This window comes from Drosophila yakuba, chromosome 3L (assembly GCF_016746365.2).
Source record: "Drosophila yakuba strain Tai18E2 chromosome 3L, Prin_Dyak_Tai18E2_2.1, whole genome shotgun sequence".
NCBI lineage: Eukaryota > Metazoa > Arthropoda > Insecta > Diptera > Drosophilidae > Drosophila > Drosophila yakuba.
The window spans coordinates 21,177,086-21,202,141 of NC_052529.2; the positions used below are offsets into that span (position 1 = coordinate 21,177,086).

At 39.9% G+C, this 25,056-nt stretch overlaps 2 protein-coding genes across 10 annotated transcripts in view; both read left to right on the plus strand.

Moving 5' to 3' along the window:
• Positions 1 to 18,329, plus strand: part of LOC6539435 — an 82,301-nt gene extending 63,972 nt beyond the window's left edge. For both annotated transcript variants that reach the window (XM_039374768.2, XM_039374769.1), the window contains exons 11-14: positions 7,616 to 8,266; positions 9,767 to 10,698; positions 13,012 to 13,370; positions 14,977 to 18,329. In XM_039374768.2, coding sequence (XP_039230702.1) covers positions 7,616 to 8,266; positions 9,767 to 10,698; positions 13,012 to 13,370; positions 14,977 to 15,332 — 2,298 coding nt within the window. In that variant the 3' untranslated portion in view covers positions 15,333 to 18,329. The remainder of the gene's footprint in view (positions 1 to 7,615; positions 8,267 to 9,766; positions 10,699 to 13,011; positions 13,371 to 14,976) is intronic.
• Positions 18,330 to 19,331: 1,002 nt separating this feature from the next.
• The window catches only part of LOC6539441 (heparan sulfate 2-O-sulfotransferase pipe), a 41,288-nt gene continuing 35,563 nt past the window's right edge, over positions 19,332 to 25,056 (plus strand). Inside the window, exon 1 of one of the 8 annotated variants that reach the window (XM_039374776.2) lies at positions 19,332 to 21,382. In XM_039374776.2, coding sequence (XP_039230710.1) covers positions 21,294 to 21,382 — 89 coding nt within the window. In that variant the 5' untranslated portion in view covers positions 19,332 to 21,293. The remainder of the gene's footprint in view (positions 21,383 to 25,056) is intronic. The other 7 variants (XM_039374774.2, XM_039374779.2, XM_039374778.2 and 4 more) reach the window with 7 other exon arrangements.

The following is a 25,056-nucleotide window of genomic DNA, read 5'->3' on the forward strand; positions in this document are numbered from 1 at the left end:
CGAGTTTGGCACGACCTATGCCTTTGCAGATCGCGATGTCCAGCAGATCCGGCGGCTTAGAAGGGTCCGAGGGCCAGTGTGTGGGCTCTCCAGTAGAGTGGCAGTCCAGGTTTTTGCGTATCAGGTACTTGTGGAGCGTTTTACCTTTGGGGTTATTTGTGCGGGACCCCCACCAGGAGTGCTTTGCATTGAAGTCTCCGGCTGCAATGAAGCGAGGTCCAAGGGACTCGAAGAACTCATGGCCACCACACTTGACGCAGCGAAACTCAAGAAAGCAGTAGCGCTGGGTGTGTCCGAACCCTTGACATCTGAAGCACTGCGGTACGTCGTTGAATTTCAGAGGCGGCTCAACGGTGACGACCGACCTGCAGATCCTCTTCAGCTTGTATATTTCGGTGTTGTTGCTCGCCGGTTCCAGGTTTACAAAGAAGATCCCCAGGGGTTCCTTAGATTTCCTGCCGATTGGGTTGTGCAGGTCCCTGACAGTATGGCCGTGTTTCGAGAGTTCCTCTCTAATCTCGGTTTGGTCGGTTGAGTGATGCAGTCCCTTGATGACAACTCTATACGCTCTCTCATCCTTGGGTTGGAATGTGCGGTGCCTTTTGTTCTGTGCCACGAGCTGCTGACGAAGGGCTGTGTAGGATTCCTTGTCAGGCATCATTACTCGTACATTGTTGTTCCTCTCAGTCTTGTACGAGAATTCTTTTTGGGCACCGACGAGAGTCGTAATCATTTTAACCAGCGCTGTGATGTTGGTCACGTCAGGGATGTAGATCGGGGGTGGCTTGATGGTCTTCGGGGTCGGGTTGGGTTTGTCCGGGGTTTTGTTGGCAGCGGGTACGGGTACTTCGTCTGAGGTGGCTTGGTCGTCGTCGTCATTATCTTCCTCTTCGCTCGAGAGGATGGCAAACTGATTGTTTGCAAGCCTACGACGCGAAGCTGCACTGGTGCTGGGGGTAACGTCAAGTTCCTCCAATTGGGGCTTGCGCGCAGGCTTGCGCTTGACTTCACCGGGCTCCGAATGCGAGGTGCTGGAGTCACTACTGGTGCTGGGCTCCCTTGATCTAAGGGCCTTCTTGCAGGGCGTTAATTTGCCTAGCTTGATGGCACGCGGGGGGGCCTGCCAGTCCATGGTGACGAGTGATGGGTAGAGGGGGGGAGCTGGGTACAGTTGGTACCACCAAAATTTTAAATGTTATATATATATGAATATATATTATGTTAAACTGATTACATTTACAAGTTAATTGGTTATTACTTATAAATATTACTTATTGTTATTATTAATATTAAGCAAAATTTTAGCTTGATAACATGCCCGTCATTCTTGGGCAGACATTGTGTTTTCAGTATTAATTTCAAACACCGCCTATTTCACCATCATTTTTAAAAATCTAGGATCTAGAAACGACGCTTTGACCAAGGTTTTATTTTGGTGGAACGACTAAAATCTTTTATTCGAAATCCTCACAAGCGCCTCCTTTCCTCGCTTTCCGTATTCTGTCTCCATGTTTAATTTTAGAATTTGATTCGATATCAAAGCTATTAAGGGAATCACTAAGCTAACAGAGACATACTGCTCACCACTTATCTGTTACGCGGCTGCTTTAAAAGGTTGAAGGAGACTACATAAGTCCCTACATATAGTTTTTTTTTAAAGAATTCAGCATTTCGGGAAGTCCCTTAACGTGTTCAGATTTATTAATAAAAATAACTGCGACTTTGTTGGCTAGGTTGAGGAAAGCTTGCATCATATCCACCGGGTGTCCACGTTTTGAACAAGAGTTTTTATTTTCCCTTCCGGAGAGCCCTCATCGGCTTGCGCCTTTCTCAATAGGTCCATCATGGCCGTGCTGTGCTTAAAGTGCATAACAATTCGCTTTATTTTATTCAAAATATTGGAAAAGGACTGAATTTCCTTAATGGAATCATCGACAACCATAGTGTTAATAGTGTGCGGGAAGCACGGCACATGCTTTTCGTGCCCCAAGAAAAGTTTAGCAGCGCACTTCATATTATTGGCGCTGTCAGTAGTCAGAGTTGTCCACTTGAAACGGTTAATACATAACTCTGAGCAGGCCTCTTCCAATAAAGTTGTAATATAATCACTGGTATGCGACTATATTGAACACAAAATGTTTGTTATAAAATGTTTCTTGATAAATAAATAAGAATGAAGTCACATATCGACAGAGCACAAGACAAACAATGGACGACAAAACACATATAAAAAAATATTTCAATTTAGACAAACCTGATCCATTCTTGAAGCTTTAAGGCATATAAAATTCAGCGACTCTTCATAAAGAAAGTGAGCTGTAACTGTGAGAAATGATCGACTCGAGTTTGGGATCGTAACAGCATCGCAGGTGAACGCTTCGTCCTCCACAGCTCAAAATCTTAGTTAGTCCTCCTACACATCCAGTGTATTTGTCCTCAATCATTGTTGTGATCTGAAAATGGATTTAAATTTATGATGATCTATCATGTACATATATGATCTATCAAAATACATAAATCTTCTTTAATACTTGCCTAAAATCTGCAAGTCATTTTATAATGCGGCACACATATTTTCAGGACCCCTTGTAATCCTTCCTTCCCCACACACCGCCATGGCATGTTGTCTTTGCAAATCTTTGCATAAAGATACGTTTTTATTATACCCGTTACTCTTTTTTTTTTTTTATCATTAACGAAATTGTTTATTTGGACTAGAGTACTATTACCCTTATTGGACAACTTAATCTAATCTGAGTATTTACATTAAACAAATTTTTTTAATTTCTAAGTTAATTTACAAAGATTACATTGGGTAGTTTTTATAGGAAATGGAATAGTAATATAGAATAATAATAAAGAATTGAGCGGATTCACATGTAGCACTTTTATGTCAAGTCCCTGTTAATCAGGTCTTGAGGGTGGTGGCGTTTTGGTCTTCTTCTCATTCTTTTCCGATGACTTTGGGCTGCGATACTTAGTCGTCTCGCTAGGCTATTGGGATGAGATTCTAGCCAATCGGCCTATACGAGTCTACCTCTGTCGGATTTTTCCCTGGTTTTAGTATCAGGATTATATTTGCAGCTTTCCAGACTTTTGGGAAATATCCCTCAAGTAAAACTCTGTTAAAAATATGTACCAGAAACCGAAGAGCTTGATCTGGTAAGATTTTTATCGTCCTGTTGTCAAGAAGGTCATGTCCCGGGGCTTTTTTTGGCTTCAGCAAGGAAACAAGTTGTTTCAGTTCGTCGAGGGTGACAGGATCTGCGGGCAGTGCCATTTGAAATGGCGTTTCGAGAGACTGTGCACTATGGGGAATTCAACCTGTTTTTTGGCATAAATTAATATCTTGCAAACTATTTGAGATACGATGATCATTTTTTTTACTAGTCTTAAACACACCTTTAAAATTATTTTGGAAAAGTGGGTGACCACCCCCAACCCCCCTCCCACCCACAAAGCATCTATTTCAATGTTAAATAATAAGTCATTTTCATATTCCTCTCCAATATGAGGATCATCCAAACATTCGTCTGCATGTTCAAACTCGCACGACAACAATTCAATGACTTCTCGCGGAAGAGGAAGTCGCCTATGTTTTTTAGTGCGCCTGCCTAAATTTATTGATGATATTATGGGGTCCGAAGTTTCCAATCCTCTGTGAAACACATCTGTAAAGTTGGAAATTCGACTGTGCTTTCTGGCATGATGAAGTCTGTCGGACTTGTAAATTTTATTTCTGGCTTCTGCAGTCTCTTCGCCAAAATAGCCGACTGGAAGAACTGTGTTTTCAAGAATCTGTTTTGAGTGAACCAGAATCTTGTGAACGGTCGCTGTCATTGGAGGCCAGGGAAGCCGATCAATAATTAGTTCTCCGGTCTTATGGCACAGTTGTTCGTGCTACTGTATGATCTAAAAGATCTTGTAGGCTTATCCACTTCCTAATTATCTTGGCTTTAGCTGGGTTAAAGGCCAGTATTTTGAGTACTGCAGCCAGATCGTTGAGCCCATTCTTCCGTGCAGCTATACTCGACGCTTGCAACAATAATCCGTGGTTATGTTTTTGGAGTCTTGAGAGGTTGGTTGCTTGCTTTCTCTGCCCTCTTGGTCCTTTTAACCCGAATGTTATTTTTGGACGACCAGCTTGATGTCTTTCAGGCTCAACTTTGCTTAAACTTCCAAGTAAGTTCAAGCTAAGATTGCCTTCCGTCCATGCCGAGTATTTTGCTACAAATTTATCCAGCTTTCTATTGCACATTTTCCATTTCTTCAACAAATTTACATGAAACATGCGCGTTTTCTCCCATATGTGACTTTTATTCATTTCCAAAATGCATTCGGCGATAAATAAATTTGAATATAGCATTCAGTTTTTCACGAGCTACCCATTGGGTGCGCCACACTTCTAAGAGGGCCGCATCGCCAATTGAGAGGTTGCTACCTAAAAATTTAATTTTCGCGAAAAGTCGCAAAAATTCGCAAATGAAACCAATATGTTTTAAATAGAGAATTAATCACTCTACAACATGGACTAACACACTTACTAAACAAATTTCAACAATTTTTTAAAACTCTATTCAAAGTTGAAATTTTATTTTAAAAGTTGGACGAAGACATCACTTGCTAAATACACAAATTGTTAAGTTTACACGAACACGAACACGAACAACATATTAGTAAAAACACATAGTACACACCTGAAGGTTGAGTATTCATTTCAAATTTGACGGGTTTAGGCCTTTTGGTTTAAGAAATATTAATTTTATTAAGCACTAAAAAAAGAAGCTCGCAGATGGCATGTGCTTTTTGTTTACAACAGCTGACTTTACAGCTGTTAATTTTAACAGTGGACTGTTCATTTAACATTTGCGTTACAGATTATAAATCTTTGATAAAATCTTAATATGTTAAAAAAAAAATTTAAAAATTTGAAAACACACCTGCCTCGGTTATAGAGAGGAGATTTTCGAAGTTTGTAGACAGCTAAGAATAAAAATAAATGTTGTGAGCAAAGTGTATGTACCCGTTTATTGTTCGATTTTTAGTAGAATCGTCGATTTTCAGTAGAATCGTCGATTTTCAGTGAAATTTTGAACTTTCTGAAACATACGCACACATATGTACATATGGATGTTTGAAGTGTTTCCACTGGTTTTTATAATTCTTTCGCACAGTTTGCATTTTGCAGTCCCGTTTTTCATTTCTATGTACTTGGCATCGCGTCGAAATCAGATTGAGCAAAGGGAAAATATAAAAAAAAAATCTACAAAAAATATCGCAATACCGATATTTGGGCAAAAAAATATATATATCATTTTCAGGAAAAATATCGATATATTGATATTTTGATATATTATCAACAACCCTACCAGGTATGTTCCACACTTAGGAGGTTTTTTTTTAGTTTTATTTATTAAGTGAAGAATCCGTACATCATAATATTGTATCTTAACATCACAGGGGAGAAATATCCTAGGGGTAACCAAACACTATATACAAATTAGTGAAGTAGGAGCATATATACATAGTAGTTTTTACTGCTGTCCAAATGTCTTGGCAAAGCCTTGCCTTTTGAGTCCTCTCAGAGGTCGAGCGGGGATAAGACGTCTTGCAAGAAGGCTGCTATGACTCAGTAGTCTGTCACTGTATCGACTTGTGTGTCTCCCAATTTGTTCCTCAACTGTGTAGAGATTCAGGTCCTTATGGAGTGTGGAGTTTCGTACGTACCAGGGGCAGTTGGTTATTTGTCGTAGTGCTCGATTTTGCATCACCTGGATTCGTTTATAATTTGATTTGGCTGCGATTTCCCAAATCTGGATCCAGTATAACCAGATCGGTACGATACACTATGGGGCGAACGACCACTTTGTGTGGAATTAATTAATAACTCGAGAACGAAGCAACATATTTAAGTTCTGTTTTTTGATTTATGTTCCTGATAAAAATAGTAATATATTTGAGAAAAAATGGGCGTGGTCTTGCCTTCAAACAAAAAAAAACAACCCAAATTTTTTTTCAGTGTACAAAAAAAATTTTTTGATCGAAAAAATTTAAAATATAATTTTAAATTAAACCAATAAAGTAAGAAATGGGGGTTGCTTACCTTGTTTTTTAAAAATATCGATGTTTTACTTCTTGCTTATTCTTAAAAATTCCCAAAAAACATAAAATTCAAGGAACTAGAATTTTATTGTAATAAATATATTTATGTTTCACAGCTATTGTTCATCGTCATACACGAATTAAAGCTTTAAAACCATTAAAAATGGCGTTAATTTTTGCATTACTCGTCGTCTCTGTTATCCATTTCTCGAACAATTTGCTGTTTTTCACTTTGAGGTGGTTAGACCCTTAAAAGTTAAATTTTGGAGAAAGTGTGCATAAGTGTGCATTTATACTAATAACATATACTAGGAATTGATAACTCTACAATATTTAACAGGTCTTAGAGACGGAGTGAGCCGGACTCACTTTGTAGCTCTATTTAAAAATTAGAATACACTACAAAAGTTGTGTTTTATTAGGGTTAAAACTTACTGAAGATTATTGGGACACCACAGTTAATTTTAACATTCGAAGATCCCAAACACATATTAAAAACCACAAGGATTCGACTGCATGTTATAAGTAACACTTTTGATAATTGTTTATGCCCTTTTTTCACTTCAAAATTTTAAGATTTTTTAGCGATTAACAAAAATTCGGTTATCGGTGTGCCAGCGCAAATGAAACAGCTGACTAAACAGCTGTTCACTGAACAGTGGCGCCCTCTTTTAAAATTTCAAGTACTTAACATGATAGATTATTTTTTGAATATATTTCAATTAAAAAAAAAATTTTAAACGACTTTTAAAAAATGGGTTTTTTCCACATAAGGTGGTCGTTCGCCCCATAGTGCGATACAGTGCGCATACACAGCTCTTTTGCATCTCAGCGAGAGGGTGTTCCTTCTTTTCATGAGCCATCTCAGTTGTTGTGATCTGCGACCACATTTCTCACATTTATCGATAAATTGATATTTTGATATATTATCAACAGCCTTACCAGGTATGTTCCACAATTAGGAGGTAGTTTTTAAATTATATATTTATGTTCAAGTGCGCTTTGATGCAGGCTACATATTTATTCTCAAAACATATTTAATTAAGAAACTTACACATTTAATGATTAAAATAAAAATAAAGTTATTCATATATACATAAGTCTCTTGTCTTCGCTATCCAAGATATGGGAAAGGCTGATTGCCAACAGACTAGGTTACTTTATTAAGGAGCGCTGTATCCTCCCAGATCACCAGTTTGGATTTCGACAGGGACACAGCACTGTAGAGCAGGTTCACAGGTTGACAAAACACATACTACAGGCCCTTGAAGATTTGGAATACTGCATCGCTGTATTTATCGACATGCAGCAAGCATTTGACAGAGTCTGGCATATCGGCCTTCTTTGCTAAATTAAAAAGCTGCTTCCAGCAGCATACTATGGAGGAAGTTCCATAGGAAGTTCATGGTCGGGGTCAGAAACGATTCAAGTACCTCGCTAGTTTTTCTCAGTGCACTCTAAAATAATGTCAACAAAAGAATTAAACAATAACATATGTTTGCTTTCTTTGCAGAGCGATCTGCCACCGTGGATAACGCGCCTGAGGATGTGGGATAGCTATGGGACTTATGTGCCCATGAAATCGACAAGTTCCACAACCGGCCAGCCGCCCCCACCACCCCCCGTTGCTTCCTCGGCGGACGGGGGCAAGCCCACCCTCTTGAACCAGAGCAACTACGGCAGCTACTACTACAGTGCCAGCAACCCGAAGCTGAATCGGAACCTGCGGGTGAACATCGACAACGCCTGGAATCCGGTGGACACCTACATCTACGGCCCCACGCAGTCGAGTGTTTTCAACCAGGAGAACAAGTACAGCGGCTACCAGGGAGGAGGTCCTGGCGGAGGATCAGCTCTACCACCCGGCTCTGGTAAGCCCCTATCCGGGGTCAAGGACAGCCTCAACTACATTTCCAGTGGCAAGTCCTCCAAGGAGGTCTCGGCAGCTGCGGTCGTCAGCTCGGATCGAAATAGCGCAGTGGCCCTGATGAGCACCAAGGGAAAGCGACGACTCATGCTGGAGATCTACGACTACGAAACTCCGAAGCTGTGCGATCACACGGCCATAGGAAGCGGAGTGAGCGGAAGTAGTGCCGTGATGGGGGGCAATAAACAGAGACCCTGCAGTCCGCTGGAGAGCTATGTGAGCACTGGACGAGATTTGGTAAGTAGATCAAAGAATACTATTTCGGTTAATGCCAATAGATCGAGTAATGTGGTAAATGAATTATGTGTTATGCTTCAGAATTGTTAGAAATACATATTCATAAGCTAATGTTACAAACAGACATCTTTATCTATTAAATTGACATATTTATTCAGCCATTATAGAAAATGCTTAGAAAGGAGTACAACTTTAGCATTAAAAGGACCTTAAAGCACTTCGTGTTTCTCGGAATATACCGTCCTTAAATATGCTTTGAATATATAGATAGATAGAATAGATTTCACTTTTGGTATCCAGCAAAATTACTTTTTTTCTAGGAGACCTTTGAATTGACTCACTTCCGGTTGTCATTAGGTAGTTGTGATGCCTAAGAGTAGGCAACACTTTATTCTCGCCAACGGCAGTCCAATCGTAACAGAAGCCTACCTTTGGGCTGTATTTGGCATCGTACGGAAGTCGGGAAAATTAGAACTTAACCGAAGGACTTTTCTAATTTGTCAGCTGCCACTGTTTGTTTTCTTGGTTTTGGCCGGGGCTTAAAAAAATAAAATAAAAATTAGGCAGTCGGGGAACACGACTTTGTGACTGCACCTTGGCTGCCGGGCGAGCACCGAGTGCCGAGTGCCCAATTTGGCACGCCCAAGGGCCCTTACAAATAAATAAAACGCAGCTGGAAAACTGAAGAGCTGCAAACTGGGAGCCGGAAGCTGGGAATTTTTTGGCAGAGTGCAGAGCGATTCGTGTTTGCTTTAAACTTGACAAAATTAATCAAATTAAACACTCGACTGCATCGCCAGACGTGCACAAATAACGAAGGAGCAGAGCGAATTTCCCAGGGGCAGGCGCCAAATTCAAATTCGACAAAGCCCGCACCCCCATCACACACACACACACACACACGCACACAATACAAAGGCAAATAGGGGGCGGAAAGTGGGCGTTGGCGTGGCCGTGGGCGGGAAAGTGGGCGGCATTGACAGCATTGACGGCATGCACGGACAAACAGACAACCGCAATAAGCTTGCTTAGCCTTTTTGACGTCGCTCCTCGTTGACAAATATGAACTGCAAATATTGTGATGCCAAATTCCGCGCTCACAGTGCATTCATAAGGCACTTTTCGAAATATCCATAAGCTCCCTTAAATTAAATACATATGTGCACTTTGTGGCACTGTCAATATTAAATAAATTCTAAAACTAAATTGAACATGGCACGGAAATTTATTTTAGCGGAATATTCATTGAAGCTAAATGTTATGCAAAATGTAGGACAAATCGGAATTAAATTTTTATTAGTACTTAGGCAAATAAACCGAAGCTGTTTTCACAGCCCTGCTTCCATACATCGACTTACAAAGCATGTAAATATTTTGAAAGCCTTAAAAAAATTAAAAGATGAAACAGAAACGTATTTCAGTTTGTTTCATTGTTATCTTATTCAAGACACAAATTTTTTACAGTATTCCAACTCTCTTTTTACCATTTTCCGCTTGCAGAAACTGGAGTTCCACACGCACACAGGCACCGCCTTATTCCCAGCACAGTTTGCTCTGAACTACGAGTTTGTGGACACGGAACAAGGTGGCGAGACCTGGGCGGGAAGACGCGGAGAAGATCCGGTGCCGCCACTCTGCTCAAGAATTTTCAAGAAGCGCAAGGGCAACATCCAGGTTCCCAGGAATGTGTTTCTTTACGGACGAGGTGGAGCCAAGAACATAACCTGCTTGTACCGCTTTGAGGCAGGTCCTTCGGAGAGGGTGAAACTGGTCCTGCATAACGTGTCCTTTGGAGAGGGTACAGCCTGTACCACTGACTCGGATCTGCATACAGGCAGACCCCGCTGCAATCAACTGGATCCCGAGGGCCGCATCACGGAGCTGCGACTGTTCGATGTTCCATTTAGGGACGTGAAAATTCAATTGGGCTGCTTCTGCGATAACTCCAGTGCTTTGTACAGCAACGCACCGCTCACTTTCGTTTCACATTCGAGGATTATGGAGCTCTCCTTCACGGTCACAAGATTAAATATATCGGAGGACTTTGCGGATGTCTTCTTCTCGGCTTCCTACGAATTCAAGAGACAACCGGACTGCAGGAAGCAGTTGAAACTTAAAGGAGCAGGTGGGGAGGATGAACTCAAGTACCCCTTAAAGACTCAGGACGCCAGTTGCGAAGGCCTGGCCTGGTACATCGAAGCCCAATCGGCGGAGAGGTCGCTCTTCGTTCAGACCTGGGGCGCCTATCTGCCCGTTGATCCCACCTCCGAGGATGCCATGCGGTGTCACACCAAAAACCGCCTTATGATATACTCCGGACGACCTCTGCGACCCATGAGGGTGGTGTGCCCGGCCCAAAGTGGTCCGCGTCCAATGTCGCTGCACATCTTCTCCGAGGACTGGACCAATGGACAGCCCTTGTTCATGAACAAGTAAGTGGAAATAGCTTACTTACTTTGACCAAACATTTTAAATAAATTCCTTTTTGAATATGTATTTAATTTTAAAAAATATAAAAATATATGCTATATGTTTCTGCAGTTTATACAATGGTTTTCGTTTAGCTTTTATTCGTACCCATGTGCTTTCAATTTTACAAAAGACCTAACTAATAACCTTAGGAAACCAACAACGGTTGATCCTATTGAAAAAGATCGTGGAAAATAATTCTGAGTCGTCAATACCTAGCTTTATTTGTTTGCCAGTCAAGGAGACTGAAATATTTACAATTTCACGCTCTGTTGTCGCCCAACAAGTCTGCCGACCAATTACCCACACCCTAGGACAAATTCAAAAGTATTCCAAGAACAAATAGAGACGGAACAAGACATGAAAACATTCATGCCTAATGTCGCATGGACTCCTTGCCATTATGAGGAGCATATGAGTTAGTCCATTCGAGCAACTGAACACTACACAAAAAGCCTCTTAGGTCGAGTATTTTGGGAATTTTTCACTCAAAATTAATTGCATTTTAATAGTTGCTGATATTTCAAAAAACTTGTGCGCCTTTTTGCACCGGTAGCGGACTTCTCAAGCCCGCCGTCCTGCTCCCCAAAGCTCCATCAAAAAGTCCTGCTTAAAAATGCAATAACAGGAAATGGCTACGACGGCTACAAAATACAGGAAATTGAGCGCAAAGAAATATGCTATATAAGAGATGAAAAAATGAAAACGCAAAAGAGACGAAGTCCAGGCAAACAAACATGGCCGTCAGACATGAGCATATGTATACAGCTGCGGTTAACTAGCTAGGAGATTTAAATTTAAAATAAATGTTTTCAGAAGTGCATGATTTGATTTATTTATTTAAGATAAAAAGTTTAATTTAGTTTACTTGGTTGGAAATGAAGTACTTTCAGAAAGGCCTTTTAAACTTTCAGGCAGAGAAGTCTTTGTGTTTATGAATACTGAGGGAAAATGTAGAAAAACTGGTATTAAGAATAAAAAATAAAGTAAATAAAAGTACAAAGCTAATATATTTTGTACCAACTTAACCAAATAATTAAACTTGACTGAACGTTTTCAAAAATGATTATTATTTTTGAAAAGCAGCTAGAAAAGACACCCCTGCTGTGCTCCTGAAGCATGCAAAACGAGCATGAAGCGAAGACAGGTGGAAAGGTGGCGCTACGGGTAAGAGCATTTTGCCCGCTGGAACTTGGCCGTATGTGCTCCGGCAATTTATGTCCAAGGTGCGTGCCACCGAAATGAACCGGTGAACCTGGACGTTACGCTCGTTTCTTGGGGGGAAAGTCCTGCAATTGACCAACCTGTGTCCCTTTTGCTGGTTCTGCGCTTAACGTGTTGCCATTAAATTTTATGGTCAACTTTTCCTCCCTTTGTCCGTGTTTGCATTTTGCTCAATTTTGTCGCCGCAGAACATAAAAAAGGGAGTCAGGATGGGCGGAAAAAGAAGCGAAGGAATATTGCACTGTGGACGACATGTGAAAACATATTTTTATGGGACCCCAAAGGGTAATTGGACATTGCACGGGATATCCTAGCTGGCTAATGAGTGTGTTGAGCCTTTTTAGATAATTAATTGAGAGCTTTTCAAATCATCTGTGAATTATGTTGAAATGTTGAAGTGTGATTGCACTGAAGAGTAGTAATGCAAAGAGATTGAAGTCAAATAGAGATAACATCATAATAAATCCAAGATAATTGAAATATCCTTTCAAGATAGTTGTATAATTGGTAATTCCACATTCGGGAATATTTGTTTCATTGGCTTGAAGTGAAACCAATTGTGCCGCACTTCATCCAACGAAACTTTGACGGCTAACTCGCTTAATGCGCGGCTTAAGCCAATCTACAAGTAAGATATTTTGTGTGTGGCAACTTGAAAGTTGCGAGTAATTAGTGGCACTTGAGCAACTACTAGGCTGTGGAGATACGAAATGGGAAAGTGAGATAGGTCATATCCAGATACATAGCTGGTAAGCTATGTAGAGCTCGGCAGTCAGGAGGGAAAATTCAGGGGAGTCGTTTGCCAACCGACTTAAGCAACAACACCTCTTTTATGGCATCTCTTTAAATCACGCTTTTTGAATATTCATCATATATTAATAATATCCAAATATGAGGTTTAAAAAATTAAAAAAAATATTTTGAAAACATCCCATGTGGATTTTATTTATCTTCTGATCTTATTTCTGTAGCTTTATGAAAGGTATCTTGTTTGATGCAACCTTTTGAACAGAGTGATCTAACAAGCTCTTTTTCCCCATATCCCTTTCCAGACCAATCAGCCTGGTGCTGGAGCCAATCCTGAAGGAGCCCGGCGACATCTCCTTCACGTGGCTCGAGATCCACCGGACCAAGAACGCGCTGCTGCAGCAGTTGGACCTGCATGTGAACGCGAGCGTGACCACAGGCATGGGCTCCCAGACCTCCTCCCAGTCCGCAGCGGGCTCCAACACGGGTATTGGGGGGCTGGGCTCCAGTGGGTCGGGATCTGCAGCCAACGCCGGAGGCTCTGCAGGCGGAGCAACGGCCAACGAGACGTTGAACGAGTTCGGCTTCTTTCCCAAGGAGTCCGACTGCGAATACAAATGTCCTGAAATTGATGCATGCATTGCGGCCAGCTTGTGGTGCGATGGTAAGTACAGATTGCCGCTCGAGGCCACAGGCCATTTCTCAGGGAGTTGCCGAAATGGTTTTCGCATGGATCCACTGAATGCAAAGCAGTGCATAGAAGTCGACGTGGCCAAGAAACTTTCGTGCGTTTATCAAATTGGGTCAATGGGCAACTACTTAAAATAAGTGTTGCAGTGTAAGGAACGTGAATTATTGAATATGAGGAAACTTAGCTTACGAATTCTTACACCAAATTCAATAATCTACTACTAATATTATTCGTAGGTAAATTAATATCGCATAAAAGCTAACAATCGGCATTAACGCTTAGCCAAACAGGCCCTCCCCTTACTTAGGTATGCCTGGTCCCAAGGATTCTACTCTTGCAAGTTTTATATCCCTAAGAGAAGGCCTGGATTTCTGTCTTGTCCTGGAATCCTGCACTGTTTGTACGTGATTTGGCGCTCAGCCTGCTCTGAGCTATCCATTTGAAGCGTGCCGCCGGCAGAAAGCAACCAAAAATTTCACTTGTGGCTGGCTTGTCTGTTAATTTCGAAGCGGGCTGTCCACGTCCTTGTAATCAGGCAAAGTTTCCTGACTGCTGCACCAGGCTGCACTGCACCACTCCTGCTGGTTGTCGGTTGCTAGTTGTTAGTTGCTTCGTTGGTCGGTTGCCGTTGTCGTTGTCGGCGGTTGCTGGTTGCTGGTTGTTGGCGAATGTTGGCCGACTGGCGGGATGGCTGGTTGTTGGACAAACCCGCAGCAGCAAAACCCCGAAATGTCTTGCGGGAAAAGTTTGTTCCAGTCCGGCACCAGGCCAACACAAAATGGCCGCAACAGCTGGAGCGGACTTATTTTCAATGCACTTGGGAGATGAAGGGCGGAAAAAATATGAATGTTGGAAAGTGTATAGACTAGGTAATACCGTATTAGAAGGAGTCCGCAGATTCTTCTGAGTTTTCCTTGACTTGACGATACTGATTAATACTTCCTTTGTAATAAATTAGTACATTAAAGAATATTGTGATATCAAAGTGTAAAATTGCATTGATTTTCCTGCCTCTGCTCATACTCTGGAAGTCGTACAGACTCTTTAAAACTTACGCTTGGGGAAAAAAATACAAAAAATACAAAGGCTAGCCTGGGCTTTGCCTTTTAGCTTCAATTATTTATGGGCAGCCAGGCGCGTCTGCATCTGGAGCTGGTTAACCGCAAATCCAGGGCATTAAACAAGCTTTCGGACCCCAAGGGCCACTCGAGTGACACTGCATTCAATTTGTAACCCTAGAATAGGCCACCCAGCTGCGCTGCTCCACCAAAACCCCAATCTGCCTTCAATTTTTCAATCAGCGCCTGTGCCTCTATCTTGGATACTGAATCTTTTTTTACACTGAGAAAAGATACTTTTCAGCTATTCTTTTCACCATATCGATTTCAAACTAAATAGTATATGAAAAAATGAAATGATTCTAAGGAAAGAAACATCTTCCTGAACAGCGCAACTAAAACATCTAAAATATGTTTTAACCTACTTGTATGAGAAAAAGAATTGTTTCAAGAAGAGTTTTTTAGACTAGCTTAGAAGGTAAGGTATTTTCTAAAAGTGTCCTGTAATCTCTCCTTTTCAGGCCACCACAACTGTCCCAGCGGGTTCGACGAGTCGGAGGAGGAGTGCGGCACCGCTCGTAAGTTGCTGGAACTGCCGGGCGGAGTTTTCGCCGCTCTCGGATGCATTGCAGCAGCCCTGACCGCCTGCCTGATATTCTGCATGTTCGGGCTGATGAGGAAGCGGAAAAAGTCGGTGGTGCAGAAGGGCGCTGGAGTGGGCGGCATGGGTGGAATGAGCGGAATGGGCGTGGGCGGGATGGGCGTGGGCATCGGGTTCATGAACGGAGCCAGCAACGGCAACGTGTCAGCCGCCAGCATCGGAACCCTGAAGAAGGACTTCAAGAAGGAGGCGCTGTACATCGATCCGGCTTCCTGACACGGACTACAGCCGGTCGAATATATCCACGTGGACCGGGAAACCACCGTGTGATATGTTGCCGCCGGCTGTGGCATTCCCTATGATCATGTGGAGCTTTCCATGGAGCTGGCCTGACCGATGGATCAGTCCGCTGACCCCGTTCACAATCTGGCCTGGAGATTTTAAAGATACAGAGTCGTTGCCTCGAGGTATGAGAACACTAAATGAAACTACATTTTAAGCCGATAACTTTTTCTAAACGCTTCTGGGAGGAACAAAATGCGCATTAGCGAAGTTGTGGGTATGAAGTCAAAAGGCAAATAGTATTATTGAGTTAATTTAGTTTGTATATATTATTTCATTTTTAATCCAAATAATTCAAAAAGCATTGAAGGAGTCAGGACTGGGCACTCTAAGAACTTATTTAAGGTATCGAAAACTTCGCAGAAATGGTTTTTAAGTTTTAACTTTAACTAAATTCGAAAACATCGAATTTTTTTTCCATTATTAGAATCTTTCAATATTAGAAAATTCCCTTTTAAATTAAAACTAAAAATATTTATATTGCACACATCAGAGGTTTCCAAATTAAAATCAAAAAAAGTAAATTCCAATTAAAATGAAAATCATAAGATTTGTGCATAAAACGATAAAATCACAATCAATTCTTAAAAACTGAAATTATTAAAAGGAATTTATTTATCGACATATGGGAGCCAGTCTTGCCCTTTAGCAATTTTTTCCATTCGATTAAAAAAGTTAACAACTCTTTATTTCATAAGACTACATACGCAAGCAAAAAGAGGAAGTAAAACTATTGTAATTAGGTACCTTTAAACCGGTTAGATCAGATAGAGAGCAACAATTCGTGGGCGGTTCGTAGATGACTTCGACATATTTACCACATAGCACATAGCACCCACTAAAGGAAGTAATCCAATGACATTTAGCAACTAAATGGAAGATCATGAATTACAATGAAATTGTACAGAAGAGCAACTCAAAGAGCAGATCCCTAAGTGTAGGGCCAATCTAGCATTATTTTTAAGAGATTAGACTAGGCATAAAACTGTTAGCAGCATTTGGAAAGGAGTTGGGGAAGGTCGATGGGGTCGATGGTAATCTCTACAGTGTTGTGATCTAAGGCATGCACATACTGAACTATGTTTAAACACTATGATTAAAGTCGAAGCATTTACATGATGAGTACTCACAACCGCAGGCGTATATTGTATAGGTACTAGCTAAATAGTCAACTAAGAGGGCAGCACTTTTCTGTTATTATCGTACAGCACAAACACATAAGCAAAGGACATCACCTAGTGGTTTATTATATACAAGTCGATACAGAGAGTTAATTAAATGCAATTGTTATTAATGAATTAAGTAGAGCTCCAGCCCAGAGATATGTTCACTGCACCTTAATCGAAAGAACTGCCAAAGGATTATACAACAAAACAATCAATGTAAATATTTCTGTCGAGCAATTACTTGTTTTACGTCAGCATTTATGTTCGTAATTTGAACACAAGCCGATTCCCTTAAGTAGCTGTGCAGTGAGTATATTCCTAAAGTTAATAGACTTTGTAAAAACTACAAGCAAAGAATAATAATAAACTGTATGCAAAACTACCATTTAGGACACGGCTCATAACCCATATAAACAATCAAACTTTTGGCAGTTGCAGTAGGATTAAGCAAACAACACAAACAACACCAAGAAGAAGCGAGAAAAGGACGTTGGTACTTTATTTTATAGACACTGAACTAGGGCAAAAATTATAAAACTGAATACTGAGAGCAAAGCAAATACTGGCTGCAATGGGAATTTTAAAAATTTAAAAACCTCTGCCAATGCAGGCAAAATCCACATCCATAAAAACCCATTAAAATTTCAACTCCAATAAAACTTTGCCGAAAACCAAGTGTATAAAAAATATATGATTTAGCCAGCATAAAAAGTAAATGGAAATATATACATAAATTAAATCAAATATTTTCGGTTGGCATTTTTTGATAGCAAATAACCTAAATATTTATAGCTAAAAAGAAAGAAAAATTAACAAAACGCACTTTGTACAATTTAATAAAAAACGAGGAGCTATTATTTCCCGACACACAGCATAGCATACACATAGGATATTTTACACACATTCGAATAAGAAATAAAATAATACCGAAACATATATGAGAACGAAAAGAATTAAATTAATTAAAAAAGGCGCATAGGCCAAAAATGCATTTTTACTGCCGCCAATTGAGGACAAAACAAAAAAACTAAAATACGGCTGGCAGGGCATTTAAATAGGTAGCTTTAAGCCCAGCTGAAAATGCTGTTACTACTTCGTTGGCCACCATTGTCACAAAACCATCTCACAAAAACTCACATCTCAGTCATCAGTTCGGTTCAGTTCCTTCTCTCAACCAAACCAAACTATGGAAATTTCTGTGCCAACTGTGTTTAAAGTAGAATTCAAAGATAAAATACGAGTAAGAAGAGAGCGGGTGGAGAAATTGAATTATGACCGCACACATAAAACATTGCATATAATTTATTTGAATTGTTCAAAAACAAATGAAATGTAGACGAAACGAGAAGAAACTGTGCGCGATGGTAAATAATAATATAATACAGACAGCTGTGTAAATAGTCAAAATGCGTACAGTCTACGCATATTTAATTGAAAACACAAAAAGTGACCCAATGAGACGGAGTTTGGAAAAGGAGATCATGTCTTATGTTCAATTTCTGACTTCACCCGACTTTTCTTTTATTTTCTTTTTCATTTCTTTTCATTTATTTTCTTTTCGCCGTTTGATAGCGTAAGTTTCACTTGTATGATAAATAAAACTAAACCAAATATTTATATAGAGATATTATACGTATATGAAAATGAAACCTTAAGTTAATGACGCACTGAATCAAATAGATGAAACGAGTATTTAAAACCAAGACAATTGAAACCAAAAGGAACTTTAAGCAAAAATAAAACCGAAGAAAAAATGAAACCGAAACAGAGTACCTCTCACTATTAGCCAAAATTGCAGCAGTGGGTGGTTGGGCGTTTGACTTTTTGGGGGGAATGGGGTGTTTGGAATGGGGTGGGTGGAATGCCAGCTGTTCTGTTTGACGCTTGGGGGAAAACCGTTGGCCAAACTAAGGCGAACTCAAATCGTGTCCAAATAGCTGGCAGTCAAGTAGGCCACAGATTTTGATTGCCCGCATCCGTGCAGCAATCGGTGGACATCGGCGGACATCGGTGGACATCCTCGAAAATTCGGAACTTCGAACGAGAGGCTGTTAAAGCCAAGCCGGCAGCTCCAGGCGTGTGTTCTCACCGGTCGGAACTCGGATTGGCCGTGGGATCGGGTTTTTGGTATGGGCTATCCATTTCGAGGCGGGCGCTCAGTGAACCCGCATAAAACATAAGCCCCCGGTCTGGTGCTTGTGTGGTGTGTGCTCTGTATCCCGCAGATTTCATCTCCTCCCTCGGACTCCCCAGCTCTGTGACTCCGTGTTTTGGCCGGCAGCTCTATTTCTGGCCCTGGCAACTCTGGCCTGTGGACATGGCCAAAATGGCTTTGATAGGCGTGAGCGACAAAAGCCTCGGAAATCGTCTACGAGGCGCGGCAAATGAGTTTTTGTAATGAGTTGAAAAACGTTTGATAACTAGGTGAATACTAAAAAAATGTATATTGCAGCATAACATAAAATGGAGGGATACAGCTTAAAAGTATTAAAAGTATTACAAGCTTAATTTGCCTCGCTTCTTCAAAAAAATGTAACATAACCATTTTAAAAGTTGTTTGCCCATCTGCCACTAATTTAATTATAAGCTTTTTAAGGAGACTAGAAACACAATTTAGTGATTATTTTAATTTATTATTTACACATTAAGGTAATCTATTAGATATAGAGTATATATATAGATAGATAATAAAAGTATTCAGTATAGCTTAATACAGTTTGTTGAAAATATTTGCAAAATTGTACGCACCATCATATATAATTTAAATTAATTAATAATTTCTTGAGGCTAATTATATGTACAATTTAAAATGGAATATAATTAATTCGACATTAAATTCCACGCAAAACACGGATGTATTTACCATGCCAACCAATTACCATGGACAACCTCGCTGCATTAAATACACTCCCGAATACTGGGCAAATATAATATATACGCACACCTGCCACAAACTCACACATTCAGCTATTTGTATTTGCACCTAGGGCCAATTGCAGTTGTTTACACTTGAGTTGGCCAGCTCAGCGCAATCGGCACAACTACAAAGGGACAGTTGGCAGCAAAAAACCATGGCATCGGACCGAAGAAATAGCCAACTTACTGTGAGCGACCACATTTGGACAGCTGATAAACTTAACCCGAAAACCGACAACACCGAAAGCCAAACAACTCGTCAGCTTTCAAGTTTTGAAATCAGAGAAAGAGTCTGATCATTCGCTAGCTCAATTATCTCAATCGATTTGGACAATCATCAGATGCAATAGGCAGCAATTTGCATGTTTTAAGCTACTGACTTTCTTGGTGCTTGGTGCTAACTGCAGAAATACCTTTAATTATATCCATATAAAACCACATAAAAATAAGACATGTGCCGCCAACGCATTTCATTTTGATTTTATTTTTATATTTTGCCTGGTTTTATGTTGGGGTTGGCGTTTTTCCATTTTTTGCCATTGTTATCGAGAAATTTACACGAATTTTCAACTTGTTGCTGAAATAAAAAAAAGTTTAATAAGTCTAAACAATCAGTTTTTTGTCGGTCCTAAAAATGTAGACCTATGCAGATAGTTGTGGGTAAACGCTTAAGTCCGACAGCCGTCTGACGCCAGTCAGCGGACAAGTCAGTTACAGTGCGAGTTAAAAGTAATGGAACCTGAAAAAAGGTAATTGAAGTTTATTAATTTGTAACTATAAGAAAACATACAAAACATATATTCCTAAAGGCTAAATAAAAAAATCGAACCTCAGCTTAATGCTCAAAATGTATAATGTCATTCGCAAAAGATTTCTTTGAGCCACTGTGCCATAAGAGTCAACAGTTGAATAAGGGTCAATGAGCTTAGCTTTGTGGACAGCAAGTGCGGAGATCGATGGAACCCAGCTCTGTTAGAATCTTTAGATTTGACTTTGGCAAAAATTAACCATAGATCCAAAAGTTGGCAGCCGAAAGAGGCGAGAAGCCAGAAATCGAGAAGAATCTAATATATATGTAAGAATGGCAAAAACTAATCGCTGGAAATTACAAAAGCGGGAAGGTCAACTTTTCGACTGTCCATTGGGGGGTTCAAAGGTAAACCTGTTCTTAATTCAAATTCTCTTCCTCTATGAAAAATACAAAAAAAAGCCGAACTGATCTTAAAATTCTTCTTTTTGCCAACGTGGTTTGGTTCGCACGCAACATGTTCTTTTAAACCGAAAAAATGACTATTATGGTTGGAAAACCAACTGATCCAATAGAGGATATTGAAACAAGTGCCCAACAGTAGATTCCTTGCGCTGAAAATAAAGGCACTCTGCTGTTTGGACGACCTAAATAAATATGTCTAAGTAGATTAATGTCAGATGTCGGGTAATAATAAAAATGTTGCCACAGACAAATGGGCTACAGTCACGTCCACAAAATCAGTCAGCCCGCGCACAAAGAGCGTTGAAAGAGCGAATAAACAGAGCTGAAGAGAGTCGAAGAAAATGGTAAAAGCAAACAGTGGTAAGCCGCCGCTGCCAACGTCTTAAAGTTGGCCAAAAAGGCGGCCAAGAGCCCCAAGGAACATTCAGTCAAGCCGCGATCGCCGAGCTCTACGGACGTCTATTTCTAAAGCTCTAAATCTTCGAGTCGTGAATCGGAGTGAATTCAAGTGTCGACCGGGAAATTCTTTCGGCCAAGAAAGGTCTTTAAAAACTAAGATCTCAAGCGATTGTGTTTTTGTGTAATTGACGTTCTCTGTTGATGTCTCTGAACGCCGAGCGATCGTACAAAATGAAACTGCGCGATGTGGAAAATGCCTTCAAATACCGGCGCATACCGTATCCCAAGCGGTAAGTGTGATCTCCACCCGAGAAAAAGGCGGCGGAGAAAAGATTTCTTTCACTCGAGAACGGAGTTCGTTCCAAAGAGGAAATGCAATTGAGTTCCAGTTTCAGTTTAATTGAAAACCGGTCATAATTGCCATTGAAAGGCCCGAGAATCGAGTTGGTACATCGAAGATTGCCTTCGCCTGAGCGCAAAAGATTAAAAATAAAACTCTGCTCTCGATTCTCCATAAAAAGCGCATAACTTTCCGTTTTTCGCAGCTGGCTAAAAGTGATAGCGTTTCAGGGTCGTTGCATTTGATAAATACAATTAAATAAAAACTCCAATTGCTGGCCAGAGCAGTTCAAACATTTTTGTCGGACTTTAAGTAGTGCCAGCAAGTAAATTAATTGCAGCTACTTCTACACTTGGAGAAATCCGTTTAATAAAAATAAAAGTTTGATTTTTTATATTAAATTTAATTTGGACCCTAACGATTTCGATCGATTAGAGCTTACCGATTCTATTTGTTATATAATTAAAATAGTATGTAGAAGTATATATAACATATTTTCAAGCCGTTTCGAGGAGATGCTATAGCAATGCACAGCTAACGTTTTAGAATTATTGTTTATTAATTCAGTACATTTAACTCAGATATTTCTAAACTAAACAAAATTACGGAAGTTGGTAAGAACTTCCAAGTACTATAAAGAGTACGGTTTTTTATTTCTTAAAACATAATTTTTCTTAATATCCAATAAAAAACAATTAAAAACAAAACATTTGGAAGACTTCTTAAAAGCGAGTATTAAAACTTAGATTTAAAGGTATTACAAAAATTGTTGTGTGCATTTGCGGCTAACGTTTTTTCAATCTCTGCTCTAGTTAAAAGCTACAATCTTGTTTCTATTTTTATTGCGTTTTTTATTTACAATTCTTGTCATAATTCATTTGGTGTAGCAGCTTGAGGCCGCAGATGAAAAGAAGGAAAACCACAAAAGCCGAGCTCACTTCAACTATTTCAAGTAGCCAAAAGAGCCGTGTCTTCCCACCGTCCATTCCTACCACTGCATTGTTTGGACCTGCATTTTTCGGTGTTTGTTCTGGCCTTTTACAGAACCCAACTCGGTTCAGTTCGGCCCAAGTAAGCTCAGATAAAAGTTAAGAGCCCCCAACCTGACTGCCCGCTCATTAGTCCATGGTTGGTGTTCGACGGCCGGCGGTTTCTCCGGCCGCCCGTAACAATTTTGGCTATTAAAAGGTGTTTAGGCCAGTGATCTGAGCCACTATGTCCGCTATTGTGCAAGATTCGCTCTTTTTTACGTTTGTATGGCCAAATTTGTTGCAACGAGTGCGTCGAGATGTAAACTAATGATATACCGACTACACATGTTATGGACTAATTGGCTTTTGGGAAACTGTTTTTTTGGTTTTGTTGACTTTTTAAAAGGGTGTGAGAATTTGCTTTTCATTAGGGCAAAACGTGGTGGAGTCATGGCTTACAGATTTTTGCGTATATGTAGATGCAAGGTCTAATAGTAAATACTCGAGGCTTTGGTTCAAGCTAATGGCTTTAATAGTGATGTATAGCATTATTATTTTCATATCCCATTTGTTAAATCTCTGCAAGATATCGTAGTCCAATAACTCCATATTCCTATTAAGCCCTCCGTTATTTTCGCGAAGCGAGTCCCATTTCCCGTTTATTTGCAGAACAAATTATTACATTAAATGTATGAATTACTGGCATTAATTAAACACATGGTTTAAATGTAGATATGTGTGATACTTTCGTGATTACCCCTGGCCGAAGCATAAATTTCACGCTCATTTTGACAATTTTATGCAGCTGCAAACTCACAATCAATCAGTTGGCCACTCAGTCAGTCTGCCAATCAATCAGGTAAACATTTATTTTTTATCCATTTCCGTTTGCCAGGCGACTTAGTGAAAAGAGTAATCTTGCCATTTGCACAACAAAATGGAGCAAATATTTGAATATGGATATGATTTATCGCAGGACATACGAATTCGAATACGAATCCTGCAGAGAAAAATAAATTCCCGAACATATTGATGCGTGTACTTGCATCGTTATTTGCACAATTCTTTTGTACGCTCTCAAATTGATATTAATTAATGAAATTAATTGGTTTTGCTTAAATAACTCGCCGACAGATGTTTGGCAGCTTCATTATCCGGACACGCGATAAACAAGCATACGTAGAAAATGAGTTCGTTACCCCCAGTTGAGAAAAATATGTCAAAATCGATTCGAAAAGTCAATGACAATTATATGCTCAATGAGTGGAATGAAATGCAGTTACGCAATAATTTCTTCCGAATTAGCATAAGTTACGTTTCTGATTTGGTTTCCGTTGGTATTAGGGCTTACCTAATACGACACTCACTCTTGTTTTCACTGCAAGCCGAAGCGTGAAAAAAATTATTTAGAACGCCCGAAAAGCGGGCGAGAAGAGGGGAAGAAAGGGGGAGAAGATTCAAGCCGGGATTGAGCAGACTGTAGCTGGCTCTTCGCTGCCAAGTCTTTCTTCTATGAGCCTTTCTCACCCATTCTTCTCTTTCTTGCCAGTTTCTTTCTTTCTCTGGGCGCCGCGATATGCAGTCACTCACTCTTTGGTAATTATATTCAGTGATGTGATTTGTTTTTCTTTTCTTTATTTTCTTTCGACTTTTGCATGCCGTTTTGTTTTATTTTGCCTGTCTTTTTGCAATGGTAATGATGCATATTGGGAGTTTTACTCGCTGCCGGTGGCACACGGGAAAGTTAATTATTGCTGTCCGTCTGTGGCGGGTGGCAAATTAAAAAATAATTATTAACAAAAAATATTTGCAAAATTTTATGTTTTTAAACGGCAATTTATGATAATATTTTTCCTTACACACTAAAAATTTAAGGAGTTTAAAGCTATAGGGTTAATATTTGACTTTCTCTCCCCTTTTTCATATTTTTAATAGCTAACAAGTATTTAGTAAAATACTATTAAAAAGAATGAAACAAGTGAGTTTGGCTTACACAATCTTGTTTACACTTTTAAGATTTCAGACAGTAAACCAAATCAAACAAATATCTTTAAAGCCATATAATACTAATATAAAATCTAAATAATTAGCTCTCCCACAAACATATTTAGCTCTTTAATATAGAATGTTCACCTTCACAATTATATTTTCAAATAGTTTAACCAGCAACCAAAGTTTACAGAATAACGAGAGCACACTTTAAGCCCGTATTTTAAACCATTTTCCACAAACTTCACACCTAACCCGCATGATCAGGTGAAACTCTAGGCCCTCTGCCCACATTTGACTCCCTTTTTCACTGATAATTTCGCACGCAACTTTTGGCAAGTGAAAGCCCACAAAATATTCACATGTTTTGTATACATTATAGCAATTTATGACCGCAGCCGTTTAGCACCTTTCAGAAGAGATGACCAGCAATTTTACTGGGCCAATTTTGGAGAGCAACAAACGCCCACCGGTAGTCCCTAACTATGTGGCTGTTATTAGTTGGCCGTAAAAACAAAAACTTCGGTTATGCCTGTGTGGACATCAAAAACAACGCCCCCTCCCACGCAAGACTTTTTCTACATTATGTAAAAACGGTCAAATGCTGAGCTGGGTTGTGTAGCAAACACAAAATGCAAAAAAATTCGCATTATATTTAGCTAGT